The 24609-nt window shown below is 36.8% G+C and overlaps 1 protein-coding gene and 1 pseudogene across 1 annotated transcript in view; one reads left to right on the forward strand and one right to left on the reverse strand.

Moving 5' to 3' along the window:
* The first annotated feature begins 3729 nt into the window (after positions 1 to 3729).
* On the forward strand, positions 3730 to 5260 carry LOC104864146 (annotated as a pseudogene).
* A 17638-nt stretch (positions 5261 to 22898) lies between these two features.
* Cdc20b (cell division cycle 20B) overlaps positions 22899 to 24609 on the reverse strand; it is a 67672-nt gene continuing 65961 nt past the window's right edge. Inside the window, exon 14 of the mRNA XM_033760908.1 lies at positions 22899 to 22928. Within this exon, the coding sequence (XP_033616799.1) occupies positions 22915 to 22928 (14 nt within the window). The 3' untranslated portion in view covers positions 22899 to 22914. The remainder of the gene's footprint in view (positions 22929 to 24609) is intronic.

A 24609-nucleotide genomic window follows, 5' to 3' on the forward strand; every position in this document is an offset into this window, starting at 1 on the left:
TGAGAAAATAGAGACATTTATAGCTAAAGGGATGCATATTGAGGCCATACTCTTAAGTGAAATAAATAGGATACATATGTGTAAATACCAAATAGTTTCTCTGGTGTGGAAAACTAAAAGTGTAAATAAGGTTCAAATTGTATAACTGATAATGCTAAATATGAAGGGAAAAGGGAAGGTAGGGAAATCAGAGAAGCGAAAAGAAAAAGTACTGTAAAAGAAAAACATGGAAACAAAGTCTTTGTAAATAGGGAAGGGTGGCGGGGGTAAAGGGAGGGCAGTAGTATGGGAAAAAAAATAAGAACCAAGATATATCATGTAAAGGTACAAGATTCCAATGATGACTGTAACTGTACTGCACACCTAAAAAGTACCATTATTATTTCATTATTTAATGAAATAAATAAATAAAAGGATCAGCATAGTTATCATGTGAGGGACAACATGCTATAGGGTAAGATAGAAGCAGAGTAACCTATAGGTTGAAGGAGAAGAATTCAAGAAATTGAGAGGCTGAAATCAGCAAGGTTTAAGAGAAGCACTGATGAAGAAAGGAACAATAAGCTAGGATCTGAACTTGTCTAGAAATGAGAGGGGTCCTTAAAATGCCACATAGAATTATCATACGAGCCAGCAATTTCCTCCTAGGGATATACCCAAAGGAACTGAAAGCAGACACCCAAAGAGTTTCCTGCACAGCACTGTTCACAATAGTCAAAAGGTGGAGGCAGCAGATGAGTGGACCGAGTGAAGTACTAACGAGCCATAATAATGAGGTTCCAATACGTGCCACAACATGAGTGAAGCTGAACGGCATTGTGTCAGGTGAAAGAAGCCAGACAAATGGGCAAATGTAAAATTCCATTTATGTGAAATATCTAGGACAGGTAAATTCACAGAGACAGAACAGATGAGAGATCATCAGGAGGTGGTGGGAGAAGAGAATGGGGAATTATTGTATAATGGTGAGAAAGTCGGTTTATAGTGATTAAAGAGTTTCAGAAAAACAATAGTAATGATCGTACATTATGAATATAATTAATGTCATTGAATTACACAATTTAAAATGATTTAAATGTACAGTTAAAATTTTAAATTAGTAAATATATATATTATTTGTATATTCAAATTTATAAATTATTAATGTAATACATCCCCAAATCACTGAATTATACACCTTAACTGGGTAGATTATACAGCATGTGAATGATATGTCAGTACAATGTGAAATAGGAAGAAAAGGGCTAAAGGTGTAGGGAAAGTGGGAAGGGTAGGGGAAAGGAAATAAGGGAAAGGAAAAAAATATGAGAAAAGGAAAAATGGAAACAAAGTCTTTGTAAATAGAGGAGGATGGAGGGGTGAAGGGAGGGCAGGGACAGGGGGAAAAATGAGAACCAAGACCATGTAAAGGTACAAGATCCCAATGATGAATGTAACTGTACTGTATACCTAAAATGTGCCAATAAACTCCATGAGAGAAAAAATAGAATTATGTCAGTAAAGTGGTTAAATTTTTCTAAAAAGAAAGGATGAGGTTTTGTCCCTGTGGCCTATGGTGAACGCAGCATCAGTGAGAAGCAGTGTGCTCTTGATGATGACCTGAGAAGACACTGCCTGCTGGAGGCAGGGAGAGGCAGCTTCATTACCTCAGAAACCCACCACGTATTCATTTCTGACCTTAGACCACATCTAACTGACCAAACTGCAGCCAAAGAATCTGACGGGAACCCCATAAATATCAGTTCTCATGACAAAGTTCAATCGGAGTCCACAGTTCAAAAAGTAAAACAAATTATGATTATCCTTCTCCTACCAGCCCCACTTCAGGGAAATCCTGTTCCCACACTTGTCCTTCACCACAGGCAGAGGACGGAGCAGCTCCTGTCCCAGAGCCCTGGGCAGAAGTGTAAGAACAATTGCCATCACCACCCTCCAATCCAGCCCACTCCTCCCTGGCCTGGACTTTGTCCTTCTCAATCCCTCTTGTCTCTTTGTGGAAACTCATCATCATTTTAAAAAACTAATTTCAGTGCCTATCTGTCCCTTCCTTTTCATTCTTCCTGACTTTGTTAACTTATTCCTTCCTACACTATATTTCCTAACTATACTCTTAACAATATTTCCTAATCATCCTGTCAACAGCCGCACTCCCTGCCCAATCACTGGGAGCTCTCAGCACACCACACAAACACACACACACACACACACACACATGCACACATGCACGAGCGCACGAGTTTCTTGTATCCCTCCAATAAGCATCTGCTCCTCAGCAAGCATTCACTCTAAGTGTAAATTTGATATTTCTAGGAAAACACTGCTCCAAGTAATTTCCACATTCCATCAGATTGCTGTCACTTAACCAGCTCATATACAGACTTTACAGAGCTGACACTGCCCCACGTTGGTGCCACAGTGGTCTCTTAACAAATTCAAAATTATGTGCCTGCTTCACAGCCTCCACTGGCTCCCCAGTGTTCTGTGATAGTCACAGACTTCTTGGTCTGCCTCTGTTTGTCAGTTTCCTTGTAGGGCACTTCCTGCCTCATCTCCACTTCTGGTTTATTTGTGAATGCGTGGATGATCTTTTAGCATCTCGCACTCCAGTAGCAATGAGGAAGCCCAAAGGCAGAAAATGAGAAACACACTATGAGGTCATAAGATAAGGTCACGTTGAGTGGTGTCTATGTGAAGTTGATTGTAGCCCATACCGAGGAGGAAAACAATTCAGGAAGAATAACTGGCTTATGCAAATACAGTAGAGATCAACAGAGGTAAAAAGTGTGTTTTGCAGATTCTTTGAGCCTTTCCATTATAACTGGCCTCTCTACTTGTAACTAGTCTCTCCATTTTGTGAGAATAGATTCCCTTGCTCCTTCTTCATAGGGCGTCAGGGGTTGTATGCAGTCAGATCCCCTCTAGGTTTGTGACCAGCCACATCTAAAAAGACTTAAGAGCGCTCTCGGAAAAAGCTAGAGTCTGTTCTGCCACAGTCAGTCCTACACCAAAATATCTCATCTCCCTTTCTCTACCATCTATTCCAGAATTTTCTCAATTCTGGCCAGCGGTCTGACTGCTCTTGGATTCTCTCTTGCTATAATGACCCAGACCTTCATCCCCAAGGAGTCTAACCTTCTCATTGCCTTGCCTTTGTCAAGTATCTTAAACTGCATTTCTAATACACTTATGTTATGTGGATAACATTTCCCCCACATACTAGGAATATAGAGGCCATTTTAATCTCTTTTTTTGTAAATCAATTGTTCAAATCTTCCAACAATTTTTATTTCCAGATGTTCATCTTTACTTATTACAATATTAAAATACCCATTTTTTTTTAGTACCAGGGATTGACCTCAGGACCTTGCACCTGTGAGACAGGTTCAGTGCCACTTAGCCTCCATGGCCCTTAAAATACCCACTTTCATCATATATATTGACAATGTTTACAACATTATAATAGTGTTTGCTATTTAAAAGTACAAAAGTTTCAGAATTGAATCTATCCACCCTTTCCTTTTACTTTTTAAATCACATTTCAGAGTACCTTTTCCATTCCTATATTTTTTATATATTCATCTGTATTTCAATTAGTGTTTTCATAGTTGAATAGTATGAGTTAAGAGTCTAACTTCTGGAGTCCAGTGGCAGGTGTGAAAGTTGGCTGGGAGCCACTTTCAGGACCCTGGGAGCCAAAGAATCTGGAGTTAGAGTGGTTCCTTAAGCGTTATGGATGAAGTGGCAGGGAATGGAAAAAAATGTGACCAGAGACATGTAGCAATGAACAAGGGACAATACAACACAAATGTCACAAACCCCTTTTCGGTGAATTGAAAAAGAGGAGGAATCGGGAAGAAAGACAACATTGTCCTGAGGAGACAGCCACACATTACCTTGCAGTATTTTTCCCTGGAAATCCTTGTAATCTTAAAGGAATAGACCTCAAAATTATGGTCATTAAAGCATTGTGGTCTTTTTTACTGCTTCCTGATGTACTTATAGATACATATTTTGCTGAAGGGGCAGAGTAACAGTATGTGCAGTGTATAAACAACCAACTCCTTCTGTTGGGTAGACTTGGGAATTTTGTCTTCTGTGGGAGTTAAAACGAGGCTACACACGTATCTGCTTTATCTGGGCCTACACATAGCTTAAGATACATTAGCTGTTTATAAACGCAATTAAATTCATTTCCATGAACATCCCTATCCTGATTAGTTTATTTTTCCAGATAAAAAAGGGACAGAAGAAGACATTTCTTTGTGTATTATCATCTTGAACATTAAGACTGAGTCCTGTGTGTGGGGTATTGGTGCAGCAATTGGAGAGCTGCTTCCGTATTTCATGGCCAGGGCAGCTTGCCTCTCAGGCGTTGAACCAGATGAGGAAGAGTATCAGGAATCTAAGAAGATGCCGTGAGAATATGCAGTCTGCACGGGATCTTCCTTCATGAGCTAAAGTGGAAGTTCAAAGACTCATGCAGAAGGTTGGGTTTTTTGCAATAGTGGCCTGTGCTTCAGTTCAAAATTCTTTAATTGATCTGGATAGAATAACATGTGGACTGCTGGGCATGGTGGTGCATGCCTGTATTCCCAGCACTCGGGAGGCTGAGGCAGGAGGATCACTGTGAGTTCAAGACCAGCCTGGGCTACATAGCAAGTTCCAGGTCAGTCTCAACTACATAGTGAGACCCTGTCTCAACAAACCAAAAAAAAAAAAAAAAAAACCCAAAAACAAAACAACAGCAACAAAAAAAAGCAGAATAACATGTGGACACTTTTTTGTGCCTTTTAAGACCTTCTTTGTTGCAACCCTAACTGGGAAAAAGCAGTACTTAAAATACATATCTATCCAGAAAAATCTTTGTTATAATGACACTCAGCATGCACATAGCAGAGCAGGTAGTGGCTTTCATTAGGGCTGTATCTGACATGGGTCCCTCTCTGTAGAAGCCATTCCAGGAATTCCTCTGGGCTGAGTGGCAAAAGCTTCACCACAATAGCAAGTGGGGAAGTGGATGTGTCACCAGGAGAAAACGGGTTGTCCTTGATGCTTGAGGTGATCACTGTGATGGGGTGTTAACTTATCCTGTCATTAACTCCATGACACAAAATTATCCCAACGAATCCAGCAGCAGCTGAACTCAGAGGAGAAAACTAAATAAACAACAGCAAAAAAAGTTTATTAACCACAGAAGTCAGAGTGCATGGATTCTGCCTTAAATTGAGAGGGCTCAGAATCAGGATGGAAAATTTCCTTTTCCAACCTGTATCAATTTTTAAAACTTTTCCTGAAAGCAGTTTATCTAAGTTTTGCACTAGCATATGTTTTCTTTTTTTACCTTTATTAAGTTTATTGATACAGTTATACAAAACATGTACATTCATCACTGGGATCTTGTACCTTTACAAGACTTATCTTTGTTCTTATTTTTCCCCATTCCCAGCCCTCCCTTCATCCTGTCCATCCTTCCCTGTCTGCAAAGACATTGTTTCCATGTTTTTCCTTTTTACATGTTTTTTTCTTTTCCCATTTTACCTTTCCCTGACCCCTCCCACTTCCTCTACTCTTTTAGATGTTTTCTTCCTATTACACAATATCAGTTATACATTTTGATCCTTATTTACACTTTTACTTTTTCACATGAGAAACTATTCAGTATTTACACATGTGTGACTTATTAATTTCACTTAAGAGTATGACCTCAATGGGCATCCACTTGCTATAAATATCTCTAGTTTCTCATTCTTTATGGCTGAGTAATACTCCATTGTATCTTAAAAAAATAAAAAATATTTTAAAAAACTGTCTTTATCCAGGCAGTTGGGCTGCTTCCAAATTTTAGCTATTAAAAACATGGGTGAGCATATATTGCTGTGGCATGATTCTTTTAATTCTTTTGGGAAGATACCCAGCAGGACAATAGATGGGTCAAATGAGACTTCTAATCCTAGTTGGTTGAGGTATCTCCATATTGATTTCCACAGTGGTTGCACCAGTCTGCACTCCCACCAACACTGGAGAAGGATTCCTTTCTCCCACAGCCCTGCCAGCATTTGTTATTGGTTTGATTTCTTGATATCAGTCATTCTTTTGGGGGTGAGGTGGAATCTCAGTGTTGTTTCCATCCGTGTCTCTCAAATAACCAGTGATGCTGAACATTTTTTCATATATTTATTTGCTGCTTTTGCTTGTTTGTCTGAGAAATGTCTGTTTATTTCAGATGCCCATTTTTGAATTGGGTCTTTATATTTGGGGGGGATCTGATTTTTTTGAGTTCTTTGTATATTCTAAAAACTAGACCTTTGTCTGAAGAACAGCAGGCAAAACTTTTTTCCCACATTGTGCGTTGTCTCTGAACTCTGCTCGTAATTTCTCTGGAAGTTCAGAAACTTTAAAAAGATAAGATCCCAATTGTTGATTCTTTGTACTAGTTCCTGTGCTACTGAAGATTTGTCTTATCCTATGCCAATGTCTTCAAGAGTTCTACCTAACTTATCTTCCAACAAGTTTAGTGTTTCTTTTTAATATTTAGATCTTTAATACCTGGATTTTAGTTTAGTGCATGGTGAAAGATAAGGGTCTAGTTTTAATCTTTGGCAGGTTGAAATCCAGTTTTCCAACACCATTTATTAAAGAGACTGTCTTTACTCCAGTGAGGATGGTTGGCTCCTTTGTCAAAGATGAGATAACTGAGTACAAAGATGAGGTAGCTGAGTATGTCTGCAGTAATTTCTGCATCTTCTAATCTGTTTCACTGATCTTCGGGTCTGTTTCTTTGCCAATACCATGCTGTTTTTATCACAGTGACATACATTTTCTTTATCTACTAAGGTAAGGTATACCTACCCTCAGTTAGTGTTTTATTAGGGTAGAATATGATGTTTATCCACAAACTTATCAGAAACTGGCCTATTCTTTGTTACTTTCAAAAACCTATACATACAGTTAGAGAATTCTTGCCATGCCAGAAGTTCATAAGTATGTTAAATAGGTCAGGCTTTTCAGGCTTGTCACAAACTGTTGCTTTTTTTTCTAAGTTATCAAAATGCATATCATGTGAAGTTACAAGATCCCAGTGATAAATGTAATTGTATTGTTTGCTTTGAATTTACCAATAAAATTAATGAGAAAAAAAATGCACATAAGTTATATAGATTGGAAAACAGTCTTGCATGTCTATCATAGTACAATTTAATATGCCATCCTACCCATCCTCCTCTTCCACCCTCAAAAAAAAGCCATTTTATGATGCACTGCACACCCTCTGGGGAAATTTATCTTTAAATTTTGAGATAGTATAAGGAAAACCTGGTTGAAGTCTCCTGAATGAGCGTATTGTGTGGTTTTTTTTTTTTTAATTGAGTTTACTGGTACACTTTAGGTATGCAGTACAGTTACATTCATCATTGGGATCTTGTACCTTTACATGACAGGTCTTGGTTCTCATTTTTCCCCCTGTCCCTGCCCTCCCTTCACCCCCTCCTCCCCTCCCCATTTACAAACACTTTATTCCATTTTTTCATTTTCTCCTATTTTTTTCTTTTCCCTTAATGGTTCTCATTTCCCCCTGTCCCTGCCCTCCCTTCACCCCCTCCTCCCCTCCCCATTTACAAACACTTTATTCCATTTTTTCATTTTCTCCTATTTTTTTCTTTTCCCTTATTACCTTTTCCCTACCTTTCCCACTTTCCCTACACCTGTAGCCCTTTTTTCCTATTTCACATTGTCAATTATATCATTAGGATCTTAAGTACTATTATAGTTTTTCACACCAGAAAAACTATTCGGTACGTACACATGTGACTTATTTATTTCACTTAGGAGTATATCCTCAATATGGATCCATTTTCCTATGAATGAAGCTTATTGTGTTTCTAGAAGAAAGTCCTGAAAAAACTTAATAAAGACATCTTTGATTTTTTTTAAAAAAAGAATCTAATTAAACTTTTCCTTGATAATGAATGTCTCAAATGAATGCATCAAATGTCTGTTCTTTCCCTGATTAGAATAAGTGCAACAATAACATTTCAAAACAAATATCAATGTAGATTTGTGCTGTGATTTGAATGTGTCTCCAAAGCTCACATGTCAGAAATTTAATTCCTGAAGGAACAATGTTAGAAGATGGGAGCTTTAAAAAGTGATTCTATCATGAGGACTCATGAGTAGATTAATCTCATTATCACAGAAGTGAATTAGTTATCATGGGAATGGGTTCCTAATGAAAGGATGAGTTTGGCCCGCTTCTCTCTCTATCTCTAACTCTCACTGTGTAACCCCTTCCACTATGTTATGATGGAGCAAGAAGGGGCCTTGGCCTTGGACTTAGCCTCCAGAATGGTAAGAAATAAATATCCATTCTTTACAAATTACCTAGCCTTAGGTATTCTGTTATAGCAATACAAAGCAGACTGAGATAAAATGAATTTCCAGCTTTTAAATAAACTCTGATTTAAAATTGAGAAAATAGTCAAAGAAGAGCAATTTTTACTGATACATAATTTTGTATAATATCTATAGGTGTACATTATGATAATTTGATACATGTATACAATGAGTAATAAGCAAGTCAGGGTAATAAGCACTTTCTTCTCTGGAAATGTTAGTAATTTCTATGTATTGGGAATTTCAAATTCTTCTAGTCATTTTGAAATATACCACAGATTATTTTAACCAATATTTATCCTACTATCCTATAGAAAAGCAGAATAAAATCTTGTGTTTGGATCCCTTATTGAATCTCTTTCCATCTCCTCTCCCCTCCTGCCCATCCTAGTCTCTATTGACCACTGCTATGCCACTTTTTCTATGATATTGACTTTTTAGTCTCCACAAGTGAGAAAAAGTAGTATTTGTCCTTTTGTGTTGGGTTATTTCACTTAATTTAATGACCCCCTAGTTCTAGCCATTTTGCTACAAATGATAGGATTTTATTCCTTTTTATGGCTGAATGATAGTTCATCTGATATACATGCCATTTTTATCCATTTATCTATTGATGGGAATCTAGATTGATTCCATATTTTAGTTATTGTGAGGCATGTTGCAATAATATGGGAATGCAAGTATTTCTTGGTCATACTGATTTCCTCTCCTTTGGATGTACACCCAGCAGTGGAATTGCTGGATCATGCAATAGTTCTATTCTTTAGTATTTTAAGGAAATTCCATACTGTTTTTCACACTGGCTATACTAATTTACATTCTCACCAACCAGATATTAGACATCTCCTTTCTCCACATCTTCACTAGCACTTGATTTTTTTTCTTTTTTGATGAGACCATTCTAATTAAAATGATACCTCATTATAGTTTTGATTTGTATTTCCTTGATAATAAGACTGATATTTTTCATATGCTTCTTGGCTGTTTGTCTTCTTTGGAGGGTCAGATCTTTAGCCCTCTTAATTAGATTACTTCCTTCAAAGAATAATTTTCTTCTTGATATTCTTAAATTAATAGTTGCTTGACTTTGTATTTACTCTTTTAGATGTTTCCTACATCTAATCTGAACAGAAATGACTTCACTTATGAAACAAGTAAGTAACCATACCACAGATAAAATATGGTTATGTTTTCCAGTAATAAAACACCAATGTCCTTATTGGCACAGCACAGAATGAAAAAAGAGAGAAAACCCACTTCCTTTGTGTCACAGTATACATTGCTAAAATCAGTATCTGAAACTAAGTGCTTTCCATATATGGATAACAGCAAGAATGAAAATACCTTTTCCTTTCTTTCTCCTTTCTGCCATCATTCTTCTAATTCCAGGAAGTAAGATGTATTTCCCTATGCTTTTGAGTTTTGCTTCTGAGAAAGTAAAAACATATATTGGTTTAACATATAAAAAAGTTAAAAAGTCATGACTTCCAATGTTTTCAGTGGTTCTACTTGTACTTCTGATGTAGGGGAAATAACATAACTCGCAACCTGCTAGATGTCAGATTTGCCGAGTTCATGTTCCCCAAAATTGAAGAATGAATTATAAGGAACAAAGAAGGTTAAGGATAGGAAAACTTTGAGAGAGATAAGCTCCTGAGAGACAGGAGGGGACCCAAAATTGGATTGCAAACAAACCACTTTTATAGAACAAAATCATGAGGTGGGTACAACATGGGTTAAAACTATGACCAACCAGTAAAGTTACAAGAATAGACGCTTAGGCAATGTTGATCCAGTGGTGAAACAGGTCACGTAGCAAACGTAAATGGAAAGAACAAAGACCTTTTTTTAGGAAGGGATGAATCAGGAGGTCTTGGCCACCCACCGAGGTGACTGATGTCTAGCTAAATTTTATTGAATCGGGTGATACCAATTATCTTATCTCCTAGGGAGGTAGGCAGGCCTTGTCATTTCAACTTTATCTTGAGGTCTAACCTCCAACAGACGTGCCTCCAGCCACAGTTCGCATCCTATGCGCTCACTTCCTCCAGGGCTCAGCCCTGACTGACTGCCTATAATATTTCTACCTACCTTAGCTGTGTATAATACTTCCTATCTAAAAGAAATGTTGACCTTTCAAGAAGCAAATGTATCCTATGTCTTTATAGCAAAAATATGAAAACATAACTATATCTGGTGGCTTTCATAAATCTAGGCCATATTAAAAAGTCTTAAAATGAAAAACTGACAAAGCCATTAAATTAAGGACATATAGGTTACTTATTATATGTGCTGCCAAAGTGAGCACTATATAAGTTACTTATTAAGTGAGCCTCCCCGTCATACAAATACATGTGAATGGACATAGCTCTTAGATAAATATTAAAACTTTTAGTGTCAGGATTTGTCTGTAGTTATGTTCACTTCCACTGAGGGGGAGGGGTAAAGAAAAATAGCATCCATGCAAAATAATCCACTGAGCTATACACATACATACACCAATGCTTAATAAAACACAATTTAAAATAGCAATATTCTAATTGTATTACATATATTAATGCACTTAATCTTCTGAAGTATCATTTTTATCACCCCTATTTGACATTGGAGGAGTAGCTATGTACCAAGATTTATCAGTTAACAAGTAACTGGAGTTTGAACTCAGAGTTCATGCTCTTAACCACATACTATATTACATTTTTAATGATTCCTTCAAAGCTGGGTTCTTCACATGGGATCTATGAGCCCACTCAAGGCCATACTTAGGCATCAGAAAATCTGTGAATCTCCCAAAACTATATGTAAATATTTATTTGTATATATGTATCTTACCTTATTAGATTCTCACAGCTGTATATTTAAAAAAGTAAAGAGTTACTACTTTAAAAGAAATTGCTTCACAGTGGGAAGGGATTTTGCATTATATGAACTTGGGTTAGAATCCTGCTTTGCCATTACTAATTCTGTAGACTTAGGAAGTTAATTTCCCATCTAAACTCATCTTTCTTTTCAGTTTGTACATAATAACAGCCATCTTTCATTGTAATAAATGTTATAGGCAGTGTCTCACACTAATGGATGCCTGGTAAACCATAGGTACTTAAGCTATTATTGTTACTATAGTTACTGATTGTTTTTTCATTCATCTTGATGTAATTTACTAATTGCCATGGAATATTGTGAGGCTTTTAAGGCCAATAACACCATGTCCAACCTGAGACTGAGACCAACCCAGATTTAGCAGGAAATGAACAATCTATGAATGATAGAAGGTCAAGAAAAGGTCTTCCATCCCATTCTTCCTGGCTGGGTGAGAGTTAGTCATTAATCTTTTACTTTACTAAGCTTTAAGAAATTGCCTGACACTTCTTAAAGTTTACATTTTAAGTGGGGCTAGGAAGGATAGGAAAGAGAGGGATATTGTGTTCAAGGTGATTTGAATTAAAGAATTCAAAATACAATTATTCAGAAATACCTTAGAAAATTGTAATGACTGGAATAAATTTAATCTAAAGTAAAAGAATAACAGCAGGTCAAACCAGAGCTTTCTTTAAAAATTGCTTTGCTAATATCTAAAATGTTGAGAACTGTCTGTAAGACATATGTAAAGTCTGTGCCTCAAAAGCATGTGAGTGACCTGATTTATTCTCAGAATCTCCCACCATTCTTCCTTTTCATGACGTTAGACTTAACTTGAAAACTCCTCTGCAGAAATTTTATATAACTTACAACATCCTTCTGGGAAAAAAGTCCTTGATGAAGACTTCATGACCTCTTGCTAATAGCATTTTCCTGTGTCTCTGAGTCCCTTCAGCTCCTCAAGCAAACCTTCTCAAGGAACTTTTGAACATTATCATCCTTCATGAATTTGTCCACAACTTTGTTCATGTTCTTTATTACTAAAGCTCTTGGGTGGCAAGAACTGTGTTTCATTCATGTTTGCACCCATTTTAACATTAGGTACTCAAAAATAGGTGTGAGGTAACTGTGTGGGAAAGGAAATTAATGAACATGTAAATTGCTTAGAAAAGAGATCGTCCTGCTATTATCTAGAATATATAAAGAACTCAAAAAAAATCAGCCCCCCCCAAATATAAAGACCTGATTCTAAAATGGGCATCTGAAATGAACAGACATTTCTCAGACAATGAAGTAAAAGCAGCAAGTAAATACATGAAAAAATTTTCCACATCACTGGTTATTCGAGAGATGCAGATGAAAACAACACTAAAATTCCACCTCACCCCACAAAGAATGGCTGCTATCAAGAAATCAACCAATAATAAATGTTGACAGGGTTGTGGGGAGAAAGGAACCCTTCTCCACTGATGGTGGGAGTGCAGACTGGTACAACCACTATGGGAATCAATATGGAGATACCTCAAAGAGCTGGGACTAGAGGTTCCATTTGACCCAGCCATCCCTCTGCTGGGTATCTTTCCAAAAGAATTAAAAGAATCATATCACAGTGATATATGCGCACCTATGTTGACAGCGGCACAGTTTGTAATATCTAAAATGTGGAAATAGTCCATTTGCATATAAGTTGGAGACTGGATAAAGAAATGTGGTTTTTCTTTAAAATAGAATACTACTCAGACATAAAGAATGAGAAAATAGATTCATTCATAGGAAAATGGATATATATTGAGGATATACTCCTAAGTGAAATAAATTAGTCACACATGTATAAATACCGAATCGTTTCTCTAGTATGAAAAACTATAATGGTACATAAGATCCTAATGATATAATTGACCATATGAAATAGGAAGAAAAGGTGTTGGAGAAGTGGGAAGGGTAGGGGAAAGGTAATAAGGGAAAAGAAAAACAAGAAAAAATGGAAATAAAGTATTTGTAAATAGGGAGGGGAGGAGGGGGTAAAGGGAGGGCAAGGACAAGGGTAAAAAATTATATCCAAGCCCTGTCATGTAAAGGTACAAGATCCCAATGATGAATGTAACTGTACTGTATACCTAAAATGTACCAATAAACTCAATAGGAAAAAAAGAAAAGAGGTCCTGGAGTGATTTTTTAATTTGGATTAAAATTTCAAGCAGCACTACAGTTAATGACTTTGCTAATTGTCTTTCCCTATTAGTAATATTCCTTATCAATTGTCCTTTAGTTACAACATGTTTTCCGTAGCTTACCCCTTTTTTGGCTCATCTGCCCTGCCCACTTTCTGTACAAACAATAAAGAAAAACAAAAATGAAAAAAACTAAAAGCCATTAAAAACCAAAACCTTAGTATTATAACGTGAACTGTTGTGTACAGCACAGAACTGGTTTGCTCAGGGAGCTGGACTAATGAGCTCAGAAAACCAAGACAATGAATTTAGTTTCCTTATAGACTGATTGCCCCAAAAGATGTTTTTTTTGTTTTCCTTTTCAAACATTAAGATGCAGAAGTTGCTTTCCTTCCACAGGTACATGTTTTCCCCTTGAGCACTTTTCACCACCCAGGGAGACTCTCGGTATGGTAGCCTCTGATACAGGGGGTAGAGAATTGGTCCCCACCAAACTGAGTAGCAGAAACATTTAGTTTGGGGACCAGAGCTACATCATAGATATCCTACCAAGAATACTGCAGACTCAAGCCACTTTGCTCCATCCCTGCTGTCTAGCCTTGGGCCATTTGGTCCTCTGGGCTGTCTATCCACACTATATATTGTGTAAGCAGCTTGCTCATGAAATGTCTTCTCCTAGTAATAATAGCACAAAGAGACTGCTTTCCTAGACCAAGTCAACAGCCTTATAAATCCCACAACTGCTCTGGGAATCAACCACCTGCCTTAGAAGCACCTGGGGTGCCACTTAAAATGCAAGTTTTCTGGCTGTGAACCAAACTCACTGGAGGCAGGTCTAGGGAATCTGCATATTAAGTCATTCCTGCATGTTTGTTACTTTTACCCTATCTGGAATAAAGGGTCAACTTAGACACATGGCAGAAAAAAATAAGTTCAACATAATAGGAATGCTTATTTATAATAGAACTAACCCAAAAAATAAATACTAAACTCAGTTTATTAAAACACTATCAAGCATGAAGTGTTGTAGTAGTATCAAAATAAAAAAGAATTCCTGATGAAGGCATTACCTAGACTGCTTGATCTACTCACCACCACCACATTCCACCCCTGCTCAGAGCACGTCTCTGAATCTCTTTCTTACAGCCTATTTTCTCTGGGCAAAAGATGACTACATATGATAGGATTCCAACCTGGGCCATTCTTTTTGTTTCTCCAGAGTCCTGTGGAGAATTATAAGAGGAAATGAAGTACCACTTCATGCAAGATGCCTCGTGGCTTTAATTAAAGGGCTGGAAATCTGTGCTGAGGCTTTGATTGAGAAAACTGGGTGCTGACAGCTCTTCACTGTGACCTGTAAGAAATTCATTCCCAACATAATTCAGAGAGGTGGAAATGAGCATCAAGTCTAAAACCAAAATGAGGTTGCAATGCAGCAGAAAGCAGGCAAGTACTGGCTATTATAATATATAATATTTACCTCTACAAGCCAAGGAAAATTCTATAGAATAAGATTGAAATGAATTAGCATTGGGTGTGGTGGCACATGCCTGTAATCCCAGAACTTGGGAGGCTGAGGCAGGAGGATCACTGTGAGTTTGAGGCCAGCCTGGGCTACATAGTGAGTTCAAAGCCTGAACTATGCAGAGTGACCCTGCCTAGGAAGGAAGGAAGGAAGGAGAGAGAGAGAGAGAAAGAAAGGCCATTTCTCATTATTTTGTTTTAAAATTGTTTTACTATAAGTAGCAACATTATTAAGATTTGGAAGAATAGGGAAATTTTTAAAATTGTTTTATGGCTACATTTTAGGTATACAATACAGTTACATTCATCATTGGGATCTTTTACCTTTACATGCCATATCTTGGTTCCTATTTTTTCTCCATTCCCCTAGTAAAAGTTTTTTTCCTACGCCAATGTCTTCAGGAGTTCTACCTAAATTATCTTCAGACAAGTGCAGTGTTTCTGTTTTAATATTTAGATCTTTAATCCACTTGGATTTTAGTTCAGTACATGGTGAAAGATAGGGGTCTAGTTTTAATCTTTGGCAGGTTGAAATCCAGTTTTCCAACACCATTTATTAAAGAGGCTATCTTGCCTCCAGTGAGGATGGTTGGCTCCTCTGTCAAAGATGAGGTAGCTGAGTATGTCTAGAATTGTTTCTGAATCTTGTAATCTGTTCCACTGATCCTCAGGGTCTATTTCTTTGCCAGTACCATGCTGTTTGTAGCACGGTGGCTTTATGGTATAGTTTCAAGTTGGGGATTGTGATACCCCATCATGTCTCTGTTGTGTAGAATGGTTTTTGCTATTCTAGGTCTCTTCTGGTTCCAGATGAATTTTTGGACTGTTTTCTCTAGTACTGTGAAATATACTGTTGAAATTTTAATAGGGATTGCAGTGAATCTCTATAGTAGTTTTTGAGGTATGGCCATTTTCACTATATTGATTCTTCCAACCCAGGAAAAAGGATGTCTTTTCCATTTTCTTATATCCTCTTCAATTACTTTTTTTCAGAGTTTTTGTAGTTCTCAATGTAGAGGTCTTTTGTTTCCTTCATTAGATTGATCCCTAGATATTTCTCTTTTTTTATGCTATTGTGAAAGGGATTGTTACCCTAATTTCCCTCTCAGTGAGTCTGTTATTTGTGTACAAGGAGGCTATTGATTTTTTAGTGTTGACCTTTTATCCAGCTACTCTACTGAATCTGTCAATTAAGTTTAGAAATCATTTGGCAGAGTTTTTTGGGTCTTCTATGTAGAGTATCATATCATCAGCAAATAATGAGTTTAACTTCTTCCTTTCCTATCCTTATTCTTTTTATTTCTTTCACTTGTCTAATTGCTATGGCTAATATTTCCAGAACTATAGTGAACAGGAGTGGTGACAATGGACATCCTTGTCTTGCTCCTGATTTTAGCATGAGGGTTTCCAGTTTTTGACCATTTAGTATGATGTTGGCTGTTGTTTTTTCATAGATAGGCTTTATCAGGCTGAGATAAAGACCATCTATCCCAATTTTCTGCAGGGTTTTTATCATGAATCAGTGTTGACTTTTGCCAAATGTCTTTTCTGCATCTATTGAGATAATCATATGGTTTTTGTCCATGACTCTTTTATTATAGTGTATTTCATTTATTGATCTATGTATGTATGTTGCATCCCTGGGATAAATCCAACTTGGCCAGGGTGTATGATCTTCTTGATGACCCTCTGTATTCTGTTTGCCAGTGTCTTATTGAAGATTTTTGCATCTGTGTTTATTAGGGAAACTGGCCTGTAGTTCTAGTTTTTGGTTGGGTCTTCTTTCCCTGGTTTTGGAATCAAAGTAACACTTTCTCTGAGGAATGAATTTGTAAGTATTGCTTCCCTTTCAATTTCATTGAAAAGTTCAAAGGGTAATAGCAATAATTCTTAACTAAATGTCTTATAAAATTCAGGTGAAGCCATCAGGACCTGGGCTTTTCTTTGTTGGTAAATTTTTAATTATATTTTCAGCTTCACTGATGGTAATTGGGGTGTTTAGAATTTTATCTTCTTCATTCAACTTTGGTAATTCATATGTAGCTAGAAATCTGTCCATTTCTTCTGTGTTTCCCATTTTATTAGAGTATAGGTTCTCAAAGTAGGTATGTTGATCATCTGGATTTCTGCTGGAGCTGTTGTGACTTCACCTTTTTCATTCCTAATTGCATGGATTTGAGCCTTTTCTTTCTTTTTTTTTTTTTTTTCTTTTTTTTGGGGGGGATAAGAAAGGCTATGGATTTATTGATTTTATTTATTCTTTTAAAAAAAAACAATTCTTCTGTTCATTGATTTTTTTGTATCATTCTCTTAGACTCCATTGCATTGATTTCTGTTGATCTTTATAATTTCCTTCCTTGTAAATGCTTTGGGTTTGTCCTGATCTTCTTTTTCTAGGAGCTTAAGATTCAGTATTAGGTTGTTTATTTGAGCTTGCTCTGTTTTCCTAGTGTGGACATTCACTGCTATGAATTTCCCTTTTAGAACAGCTTTCGTTGTGTCCCATCAATTCCTGTATGTTATATTAGCATTATCACTTATTTGTAAAAACTGTCTAATTTCATCTTTAATTTCCTCTGTGACCCATTGGTTATTCAGGAGAGTGTTACTCAGTTTCCATGTGTTTGTGAAGTTCTTGAAGCTTCTTATGCTATTGATCTCCAGTTTAATAGCACTATGGTCTGATAATTAAATGGGATAACTTCAATTCCTTTGCATTTATTTCAACATGTTCTATCAGCTAGCATGTGGTCTATTTTGGAGAATGACCCATGTGCAGCAGAAATAAATATATATTCTGATTTTGTAGGGTGGAGCACTCTGTAGACATCTATTCAGTCCATTTGATCCAAAGCTTGGTTCAGTTCTAGTATTTTGTTTCTGATTTTTGTCTAGACAATCTATTTATGACAGCGGAGTATTGAGATCCCCCACTACAACTGTATTAGTGCTTATTTGGCTTTTTATGTCCCTTAATATTTGTTTTGTATAGTTAAGGGCATTAGTATGTTGTACATTTAGAGTTATGATTGTCATTTGTTCTTCTTGGACTGTTCCCTTTACAAGGATGTAGTGACCTTCTTTGTCTCTCTTAATTAGGTTTAGTTTGAATTTTATTTTGTCTGCAAATAAGATAGATACCACTGCTTTTTTTCCAGGTTCCTGTTGCATGGAGAACTGTTTTCCAATCTTTTACTATCAGTCTTTGAGTTTCTTTTTGAACTAGGCGTGTTTCTTGTATAGAGCATATTGTTGGATTTTGCTTCTTAATCCATTCTGCAAGTCTATTTCTTTTGATTGGTGAATTGAGGCCACTAACATTGATGGTTATAACTGATATGTATTAACTTATCATCACCATGTTATTTTGCTGTTGTTGGCTCTTCTCCCCCCACCACTCCCACTCCCTTTAATTTCTTGCCTTGCCTGATGGATTTGCTCTGCTGGATCTCAATGGAGTTGTGACCGTCATTGTCTATTTCTAGAATGTTTAGAATTGTTTGAAGTGCTGGTTTGGTATTCATGAAGTTTTTCAGGTGTTCTTTGTCATAGAAGTATCTTATTTCCCCATCCACATTGAAAGAGAGTTTTGCAGGATACAGCAGTCTAGGTTGAAGGTTGTTTTCTTTAGGGCTTGAAATACCTCGTTCCAGGCTCTCCTTGACTTTAAGGTTTGTGTTAAAAAGTCTGATGTGCTTCTGATGGGCTTCCCTTTGTATGTGATTTGTTTCTTCTCTCTAACTGCTTGTAGTATTTTTTTTCTTCTGTTGGGTTTTCAGTATCTTGATTATTATATGTCTAGGTGTAGTTTTTTATGATCATGTCTAGTTGGAGTGCTATATGCCTGACTTATCTGTAGATCAAATTCTTTTGCTCCACTTGGAACTTTTCTGTCATTAATTCTTTAAACAGTTGTCATTTCTCCTGCTTTTTCATGGACTTCTATCAGTTTTATATTATTCTTATTTTCATTATCTAGGAGCTGTTGGATTGATTTCTCATGGTCCCTTACTATTCTTAAGAGATCTCTCCTTTCATGGTCGCTGACTACAATCCTGTCTTCTGTATCTGATATTCTGTCTTCAGATTGACTCAGATTGTTGTGCATACTTTCAATAGAGTTTTTAATCTCTTGGATATCTGTTTGAATCTGTTTCATGGATTACATTTCTTTCCTGTGTTGGACATTCATGATTTCCTTCCCCCGCCATGCAGGGCATTCATGGCTTCCATCATGGTCCTGAATCCATCAATTTTCTCATCTGTTTCTGTTCTAGGGTCTCTAATCATGTCTTTCACTCTGCTCACCAACTCTGTAGCTCTCTGGGAAATTATTTTTGTTTTGAATTTTTCTAGAGCCTCATTAATCTGTTTTGTTACTTCCTGTGCTATCAGTTCAGGGTGTCCAGGTGGTTGATTATCAGACTTTTCCACCTCGTTTTCCCCAGAATTTGCCTTTGGTAAGCTGGAAGACTGTGTTTGTGTCTTGCTTAAATGTCTTCTCATTTCTATTTTTGTTGGTAGTACTGTCTTTGATGGAATTCCTGGGTTAATACTTTGATCTTCCTTATATAGCTGGTCTTTAGGTTTTGAGTCTCTAATGACTCTGAGGCAATCTCGTTTTCATTATACCAGGAAAGACAACTGATAACATCAATCAAAACACCTTAGTCCAAGTGATACAATGAGCAACACAATAGCATCAAGCACAGCTTAGAAAATGACAATTTTTGGTAGTTATTAACACATGGAATTATTAACACATGGATCAACACATGAAGAAGGGGAGAGAGCCTGAGAGGGAAATGACTTTGGATTTGAGGTGAAGTGAAAGGAGTTATACACTCCTTTGAAGTTGATATGTCTGCAGAGGATGTGCCCCAGGAAGTGAAAAATCCTAAAGATTCTGTCTGAAAAAAACTTAACATGATGAATCTGCTTTTGACTTGAGATACCAGTCTCCTCCATGTTTGGATCAGGGATTGAGCCTCAGATTACAGTGTGTGGGATCCAGGGGTCCCTCTCACCCACTCAGGAATCAGCTTCAGGGATTCTGCAGCCCATTTTACCACCAGTGCCTCAAGTTTCCCCTCTCATATGCATATACACATGCTTTTATCTCTGCCATCTTCAAAAAAAAAGGACCCCTTGTCCATACATATCCTCATTGCTCTGTTTTTCTTTACATCAAAACTTTAAGTAAGATGGTTCCACTTCAATTTCTCTTCTTCCAGTCTCTCTTAAACTCCAATGTGATTTTTTCCCACACTTCACAGAAATGGTTTGTGTCAAAGCTTTTACCTTGTTTGTTATTAAACCTAGTGGTCAGTTCTCAGTTCCCTTTACTTGACTCAACAGCATTATTTGACACCAATGAGCAGATCTTTTTCACTTTTCTATATTTGACTCTGTGGGCAGCCATTGTAAACCAATCTCATAAATTTCTATGTCCTCCATTAAATCTGATCCAGAGCATATGAAGTCATTTGAGGAGCCTTGCCCCAGACCTGCAAGCTCTTGTAAGCACTGACTAATACATATCATCATTCACTCCCTTCCCAGTGGCATCTGGGCTTCCTAACTCTGTAGATAGTGTGCCAGCCATATACTGATAATTCTAAGTCTATATCTTTGGCTCTGCAACTCCCTAACTCCAGCCACCTTCCTTTATAACTCCATTTGGTTTGTTTTTTCTTTGTTTTGGTATGTTTTGGGTTTTTTGGTTTATTTTTTTGTTTTGTTTTGTTTTGTACTGGGAATCGAACTTGGGACCTTAGCTTGTGAGGCAGGCAATGGAACCACTGAGCTAAATCCCCAGCCCTATAACTCCATTTGGATGTCAAGTAGACCTCTTGATCCTTCCTTCCAAGCCTGTCAACTCCACACTTCCCCTTCTATTTCATGACAACTTCATCTTTCCAGGAGCACAAGCCAGAAATTCCATAGTCTTCTTTGACTCCTCTTTCTCTTATATTTCATGTTCAATCTGCAAGGGATTCTACCCGACCTACCTTAAAAATATTTAGAATACAACTACTTCTCACTATATATGCAGCTCATATATGGGTCTAAGCCACCATCTTCCCTAATTCAGATCATGGTAATTGCCTTCTACCATTTCTACTTCTTTCCTGGAGCCTGTCCAGGCTCCTCTGCACACAGCAGCCAAGCTATCCTTTCAAATATGTCAGATCATGTCATTCCTCTGCTCAGAGCCCTCCAAGGTCCCTTGTTTCACTCAGAGTACAGTCTGTACAGTATCCCAGAAGCCCTCACAATTTTATTTTCCTGTCTTTCCCTCTTTTAAGCCTAAATGTCTTCTTTTTAAAAACATGCAGAGATGTTTATGTGTCTGAAATAACTCCAAAAACTGAAGACTTCTACATGTAAGGCATTTCAGCCCTAGGCAATCTTCCTGCTGAAAACATAGGGATAACTTGTCTAAAGTGGACTATACTTTCTCAAAGTGAAACACAGCTACAGAAGTGCTCTATTTCTGCATCCTTGAATGGAAGGGTATGACAACAATGAACCCAGCCTAGAAGTCCTGAATTGCTCTACCTACAACACTGTAGGGCTTTGAAGGAACCACAGAAGTTCTCTGGACCCCAGATTTTTTGTCTCTAAGTAGAGTGACAAGAGCATTTTCTAGCTCTGAAATGGTGTAAATAAAATGTACTCTAACAGAGGACTTTTAGATAATTCAAAAAGATGTCTGAACCTTTTAACACAACATGTAGGGCCCTGGTTGTGCTGGTTTGTGTGCTGGCTCACACCACTCAGGCCTGCAGGCATTCTGCTTTCAATGCCTCACATATATTGGCTCCACTCCAGACCCACACGTCCTCACACACAGTCACACACTTGTGTTTCCACCCACACTCACCCACTCACAAACACATTCACTGAGTGATATAGACAGAGCTCCTTTATATCCTACAAATATCAGCTTAAATGTCAAATGCTCAGAAAAGCCTCTCCTGAGTACTCTCTAAAACAAGTCCTGCCCTAGTATTCTCCATTCTAGCACCCAACTTTTTCCTTTGTGATACTTATAGTCATTTAAAAATATGTCATATATTTATGGAACTTCTTCTTACTAGGTCTATGGTCCATAATGACATGGTGAAGTTTATATTATTCATCTCTGCTTCTTCCAGTACCAGGGATCAAACTCAGGATCTTGCCAGGCAGGTGCAGCACAGCTAAGCTACATCCCAACGTCATCTCTGCTTCTTATCCTTGACATCTAGCATTATATCTGATATCTAAGACAGTCAATAAATATTTGTATAACTAATGAATTAAAATAATTTAAGCCATTTTCCCTAGTAACCCTTTTGCTACTACACTAAAAAGAATATAGCAAATTCAAGCACAAACGCATATAACAGCATGCATTACTCTTTTGAAAAATATTGATATACAAAGTTATATTTTTCCAAATGCTGTCACATTTGATTAAATGACTTCTAAAAATTGTATTGACTAATAGCACTACCTTCTCATCAAGCAAGTATTTAAGTGTTAGAAAGGTTAGAAAGCTATCTCTTTATCACAGACACAAGTTTTCAAAAGAAGATAAAAACCTTTCACTTGAAAGCTCTAATTTTATCATTTGCAACAACAACAAAAATATCACTTGCTTTCTCTAAAGTGCCAGGCTCACTTCATTATACTTGAGAAAATATTTGCCATATACTCATGTCATAGGTCATACTTTATGAGAATTAATTCAAGTCAGCCAGGCATGGTGGTGCATGCTTGTAATCCCAGCACTCGGGAGACTGAAGCAGGAGGATCGCGGTGAGTTCGAGACCAGCCTGGGCTACATAGTGAGTTCCAGATCAGTCTCGACTACATAGCGAGACATTGTCTCAAAAAAATTTAAAAAACAATAAATTACCTCAAGTCAGATCCAGGGATTTAGCTCAGTGGCACCATGATACTTCACAACCATAAGGTCCTGAGTTCATTCCCCGGTACCTAAAAAAAAAAGAATTACTTCAAGTCAAAACAGTATTCCACATAAGAGAGAGCAGATCATAATTCAAACAATTGCTCTAGTGCTTTTCCTGAAGACAACTCTTGCATTTCAGAGCCCAGCAGAAGCGTTATATGTATACTTTGCATACTTCCACTCACATACAATATGAAAGATATTTAATACAGGGTAAAGATTATTGAAAATCTAAAAGTTATCAGTGTTACATCAAGGACATTCTTGAATGAAAATGGCTTGTTTTTGCAATGCTTGGATATGAATGCAGTGATTACCACTGTGATTTGGTGCTGCTGCACTGACTTGTACTAAAATACAGAATTTTTAACCATCCTTACTTTTGCACTGCAGTATAAATGTCAGCACAAGAGTAAAAGACAAACATCTTTTTTTTTTTTTTTTGGTACCAGGGTTCAAACTTGGGACCTTGCACTTGCAAGTCAAGCAGCAGTACCACTAAGCTAACTCCCTGGCCCAATAATCTTTGTATTATAATAAAAATAGTTTTAGCCTCATAAATCCTTGAAAGGGTCTCAGGACCACCTAAGGGTTTACAAATCGTACCTTGAGAACTCCTGGTTTGCAGTATTGTAAGAGCTCGCTCACATTGGAATAAACTTTAAGTTTTCCCAAGAATATAAATAAACAGCTGCATACACAATTTTTAATTTAATTTTAACACTCAAAACAAAATTGGAAAATATCATTAGGACAAAACAAAGCTTTTAGACTCAAAATTTTTAATTTCAAACTTTTTACAAAGTTGTAGTAATGAAGGATAAGACATACATATAAACATAAAAGGATAGACATACATGTAAACAATGTAGAAATGAGAATCCAAAAATAAACTAACATTTATGATCAATTGATTTTCAACAAAACAGTCAAGGCAATTCCATGGGGAAAGATTTATTTTGACAAATGATGCTGGGACAAATGAATATTTGCATGTGAAAGGATGAAGTTGGACTGCTACCTAAATCATACACAAAAAATTAACTCAGCATACAAAAAAAATAAACTCAAAAAATAGACCCAAATGTAAAAACAAAATAGAATAATAAATTCTTAAAAGAAAATGTTAGAGTAAATCTTTGTTATCTTCAGTTTGTCAATGAGTTCTTAGATATGACACCAAAAATAAAAGAGACAAAAGATTGATAAGTGGGCCTTCATCAAAATTTAAAAACTATGTGCTTCAGAAGACACCACCAAGAAAGAGAGAAGAAACCCCACACGGTCGGAGAAAACACTTATAAATTAATGTTACAGGAGACTTGTACCTACAATATTTAAGCACTTATGACTCAATAATAGGCAAATTTATAGAATAGAAAGAAGACTTAGAAGTTACCTAATAGCTAATGGCTACAAGCTTCTTTGGAGATGATGAAAATGTTCTAGAATTAGATGGTAATGACTACAGAACTCTGTAAATATATTGCTCTGTGCATTTTTAAATAGGTGAACTTTATTGCATACAAATTATATCTCATAAAACTGTTAAAAGTCAGTATAAATGTAGAAATAGCAGCCAGTCACATTGAAACAATGTTGTCAGTCTTTCCTTTCAAATCTTTTCAGTAGGAGCTGTCAATTAAAATTTGAATTTTTTTTTTTTTTTTTTTTTTTTTTTTTTAGGTTTACACCTGAGGAAGTGTC

Source organism: Fukomys damarensis, unplaced genomic scaffold (assembly GCF_012274545.1).
Source record: "Fukomys damarensis isolate Sample0158 unplaced genomic scaffold, DMR_v1.0_HiC HiC_scaffold_1, whole genome shotgun sequence".
Lineage (NCBI taxonomy): Eukaryota > Metazoa > Chordata > Mammalia > Rodentia > Bathyergidae > Fukomys > Fukomys damarensis.